Here is a 5,187-nt window from a genome sequence, read left to right as displayed (position 1 = left end):
GATGGCCACCTATAAGTTTATGAGGGTGACCACCAGTTTCTGGGGGAACATTTGTTCACCAGAGCGCCCCAAGGGATGACGAGGTCAAACGGTCATAAACTACTGCGAGACCATTTCAGGCTGGACTTAAGGAAGAATTTCTTTACTCTCTGAGCCCCCAGGGTCTGGAACAGCCTGCCATTGGAGGTGGTTCAAGCACCTACATTGAACACCTTCAAGAGACGATTGGATGCTTATCTTGTTGGGATCCTATGACCGCAGCTGACTTCCTGCCCTTTGGGCGGGGGGCTGGACTCAGTGATCTTCCAAGGTCCCTTCCAGCCCTAATGTCTATGAAATCTATGTGAGCTGACTTCTGAAGCATGGTCTGTTTTTTAGGTTGATTGGTGAAAGCCGGGCCTGACACCTTTTTCATTTTAGTTTTGGCATCTGCTTTCACTACATATAGGGAAAAGAATCCTTTTCACCCTCAGGACTGCCTTCATGTCCTGAACACTAAGGTCTTCTACACCCTTACAGGAGTCTCCACAATCTCCTTTTAATTGTTTTTAAAAAAATCATGCCCTAGTTTTTGCAAGTTGCCTTAAAAAACAAACAAACAACTATTGGTTATCAAAGTATATAAAGAATGCACATCATCGAATATGTGAAAGGGTGTAGTTACATATTATAGTTAGCACTTGCTAACTATAAGAAATGTTAGTTGGTATTAATGTTAGTACATGCTGTGAGCAGTCACCCATTAAGAATTAATATTTTCTCTAGCATGCATTGCTCCGACTTGCCACTGGAGTGTTGGCGAGCAGGGATGTAGCTAGGAGATGCCAAGATTGCTCCATGACTGTCCCACTTGCTGGTTCACCAGTGGCAGAATAAGCCAGTGGGGTAGAGAGAAGGGGAGAGGAAGGCAGGTGCCCCCTGATACCACCCCAGTTGCCCCATGTTGTCCCTCTTAGATTGTCCCCATGCTGCTCAGATCATCCCCTTGCTGCCCCAACTTGCTTTGATCATTTCCCCCACTGCCCTCCTGCTGCTCCATGCTCCTCAGACTGGCTCCCAACTTCCTGCTCTGGCTGCCGGCACTGTGCCCAGGTCAGGGAAGATCCTCTTCTGCTCTAGGGCCTACATGAAAGGGCTCTCCCTCCCTCCCTTCTCCCAGACTCCCTGTAGCCCCCCCTTGCCCCCTACCCACACACACTCAGTTCCAGCCCACACCACCCCTGCACACCTAGGTCCAGCCCATGCCACCCTGCTGGGACCCATGGCTGCCCATTCACCTGCTAGCCATCACAGAGACTGACCAGCAGCTTCCCACCCACCCCTGCCCCTCCTTCGCTTTCTCTCTCTCCTTCTCCCATCCTTCTTCCCACACTCCTTTCCCCCCTCTCCTCCTTTTCCCTCTCACCTGCAGCTGTTTGATTGTCCCCACTGTCAATCTGGGAGAATAGGTAGTCTACCTGGGAGCAGTGCCTCCTGGGATAATGGAAGACTAAATTGTTTTATCTCAGTGATGCAGCATGAAGTTAAGGTAACTCAAACTGGTAGCAGATTTTAAAGATAATCCTCATCTGAAATGGTGTAACTTTAAGATGCTTAGAGGGCACTTAACACTTGTGATAATCAACACCTTAAAGCTCATTAACATGTTAAGTGTCCTTAATACAATCTAAATGTAATATGTAACTTCATGGAGTCTCAGAAAAGGCTAGTGAGAATGTGGCTAAATTGATTCCAGTGGAGAGCTGGATCACAGTAAAGTGCTGAACCTTCAATGGAATCCATTTATCAACTACACTTGGATGCACCTTCCAAATAGATCTATGCTATTAAAGTGCAGTTGCCTATATGTTTTGCTTCCTCTATTACCTTCAGTCATTTCTGTAATTTAAACTACTGATTTTGGCTCCTGGATCAGCCTCAAATGCCACTTTGTGCAGTAGAGGAAAAAGAACATTTTTTTCAAAGGAATGGATGAACAGGGAGTTTTCATGTTTCATTATTACAGTATTACAATGGAGGTTAAGTGAAATTTCACTGCAGTGTGTGGACATGACAGCTACCTTTCATTCAGGATAAATGTAAGAAGTAAAAAAGCTTTTTAAGACAGCTGAAACAATAGGAACTACTGACAAAATGGTACAAAGGTACAAAGCCACTCAGAAACTGAACAGTGTGAACAAAGGGGTTTGGGGAAATATTGTTTGTTGGGGAGTTCATGCATGCATTGCAGGTATCCACAGACACAAAACTAATGAAAGGCACAGCAGTGGAAGACCAGCCATCACTTTAATTTCCTTTCTTCCTGTTCTAGTCTGAAATGAAGTGCCTCTTGTCTGCAGCTAATCTTGCTTTATTCCTGATAACTGCATACAGGGACTGTGAATACAGTTACCAAGTTGTTTCATATAAATAAATCAAATTAGATTTTTGTGCAGATGATTGAGAATTTCTCTTTAGTCTCTGCTAGAAGGGTATTGTACCTAAGTTACAGCCATTCCATACCTCCTTCCTTTATGGTAAGATTTTATTGCAGCTGCACACTAAATTTTTGTCCATGATAACTTCAGAGTTTCACATTAACCAGGCTATCCAGTTACCTGTATTTTTCCCCAAACCTTATTCCAGAAATAAGGAAACACATTTTCATTCCCTTGATGTTATAAGGGTACTAAAATAGTCTTGTGTTTACATGGAACAAAATCTTTCAAACCAGTTCTTAGTTTGTTGTCTTCGCAGTTTGCATTTTAGAAATACTCATAGTGGACCTTAAATTGTACCCATCTCTGTTGGATTCCCCTCTGATATTCCCCTGTGTTAAAGCCCAGCCATCTTTTGGAAACAGCTCCATTATGGACCTATGCGGGGTGCCAGTCTGAGAGTCTATTCACAGTTGCTCTAGGCTTTGTGCACTAGTATAGGCATACTGGATATTTTTGAGCTGTTGAGCAGTGTGCCTTCTTCCATTATCTGATCCCCTTCTCCTCTGCTTCACATTCATGGTTGGCTCCATGTTAGAGAAAAAAAGAACATCAGTTAGTTTTGTACAGCCCAGTGTTTCCTCATTAAGTACAGAAAGATACCTTGGGTGCATACACGACCCAAAGGGATCCCTCTGGCAGTATCTCTGGGCCTAGTGACCTGAAGTGAATATATGCAATAAATCTCAAAGAATTCTGGTGACTGAACTGGTTAAGTGCCTTCTGTTTTTACCTAAATCATGAAACAACTCCTTGGCAAGCTTGTAGGCCTGTAATTAGATCTTTAAAGAAATTGTGACTCCATAAGAAAATTATCAAAATGTATTTATAATTTCAAAATAAGTCCCATAGTTACTTCTGGCCTTGCTAAAACACCTTCATGGATCAAGTTACTGGTATCTTGGGCACTGTTACTGTAGAGATTACAATTTATTTGGAAACACCAGCTGAATATACTCATTTTGCCATTTTATCTTCATAACCGTTGAAAATGCATTATTTTTTTATAACTACCCCATTTTTAGAATTCTGCCCCTCTAGATCAGATAGAGAGGAACTTTTTAACATGACATGATGATTCATCACAGTCAGGGACACATTCAAAGATCATGGGTAAAGCAGTGAGACAGAAACTTGAACTCTGATTTGAGCAGATATAGGTTTGCTTAGGTTGTCTGGATAGGCGAGTTTCTGAAACTCTCTTGGACACTCCAGCACTAATGCAGTTCTACTGGCATTAGCAGTGGTGTGATGATTAATTCAGGGTGTGAGAGTGAGAGAGAGAGAATATAAATGGATGTGCTTGTAGCAAGTCTCTGGTTCTTTGTTGTGCACTGGTTATATTCTTGTCACTGGGGAGCATGGTATTACATTTGTCTTTCAATGCATCTCTTCATTGAGTCTTCCATGTGCAATCCTGATTTTTCTTATTCATTTAGGCTCTACCTACTTTTACTGTCTCCCCCCCTTGCTCCCTTCCCTTATCTCAAAATGTATTTATCACTTTTAACCATATGTCAAAATATTCTCTCTATTTTAGGGACTGACATTTGAAGAAGTGGAAAATTTCTTTACTTTTCTGAAGAATATAAATGATGTGGACACCGCTTTGAGCTTTTACCACATGGCTGGTGCTTCTCTTGATAAAGGTATTAAACACTTATGAGCTTGATAGGTTGTTTGGTTTTTTTCCCCTCTGTTGGGAATACTATGAAAGGAAGATGTTCAAACTCAACACTGTTCAGCAAGCCTATTCTGTCAGATAAAAATTACACTGAAATCATGTTTCCTTTCTTGTAATGAAAAGGCTTTAACTTTCAACTCTGTGTGGATAAATAGATTTCATGTCTTGTACTTGCTCTGTTATGTATAAAGAAAAACTTATACTGAAATTTGCAGCCTGAACAGACACACAGGCTCTCCAAGCATCACTAACAGGCTTTTCACTAATGATACAATTCAACTCCAGCGTGTGGAGGTAGCCTAACCTAGTGCATATATATTAGACCATGAGAGACCATATTTCTGTTCCCAGGTTCTGCTACCAGTCTGTTAAGAAAACTTGGACAAATCTCATTGTCATCCTATGCCTCCATTTCCCCATAATGATACTTATTTCTTTTAGTGTAAGGCACCTTTAGATCCACTAATGAAAAGTAGTAGGTTTTGTTTTTGTGTTTCGTCTTCATGTATTTATTCCTTACCTAAAATATAGCACAACTTCTGTAGTAGTGGCTCAGTAGATTTGTTTGTTCAAGACAGGTTACAGGGGTGGGCGGATGAGAATACGATGAGATTCAACACTGACAAGTCCAAGGTGCTGCACCTGGGGAGGAAGAACCAGCAGCAGACCTACAGGCTGGGGAACTCCCTTCTCATCAGCACAGAGGCAGAAAAGGATCTTGGAGTCGTCATTGATGCCAAGATGAACATGGGCCGGCAGTGTGGGGATGCAGTCAGGAAAGCCAACCGCACCTTGTCACGCATCCACAGATGCATCTCAAGCAGGTCCAAGGAGGTGATACTCCCCCCTCTATGCGGCACGGGTCAGGCCACAGCTAGAGTACTGCGTCCAGTTCTGGGCACGGCACTTCAGGAGGGATGTGGACAACATGGAGAGGGTCCAGAGGAGGGCCACTTGCATGATCAGGGGGCAGCAGGGCAGGCGCTACGAGGACAGGCTATGGGACCTGAACCTGTTCAGCCTCCA

General features: G+C 42.9%; 1 protein-coding gene across 3 annotated transcripts in view; it reads left to right on the top strand.

The window, feature by feature from the left end:
• Nucleotides 1-5,187, top strand: part of MICU1 (mitochondrial calcium uptake 1) — a 227,210-nt gene that overhangs the window by 192,631 nt on the left and 29,392 nt on the right. For all 3 annotated transcript variants that reach the window (XM_019538568.1, XM_019538566.1, XM_019538565.1), the window contains one exon: nucleotides 4,018-4,126. In XM_019538568.1, coding sequence (XP_019394113.1) covers nucleotides 4,018-4,126 — 109 coding nt within the window. The remainder of the gene's footprint in view (nucleotides 1-4,017; nucleotides 4,127-5,187) is intronic.

This window comes from Crocodylus porosus, unplaced genomic scaffold (assembly GCF_001723895.1).
Source record: "Crocodylus porosus isolate Cpor-Errol unplaced genomic scaffold, CroPor_comp1, whole genome shotgun sequence".
Classification (NCBI taxonomy): Eukaryota; Metazoa; Chordata; order Crocodylia; family Crocodylidae; genus Crocodylus; species Crocodylus porosus.
This window is presented reverse-complemented; position numbering and strand designations above follow the sequence as displayed.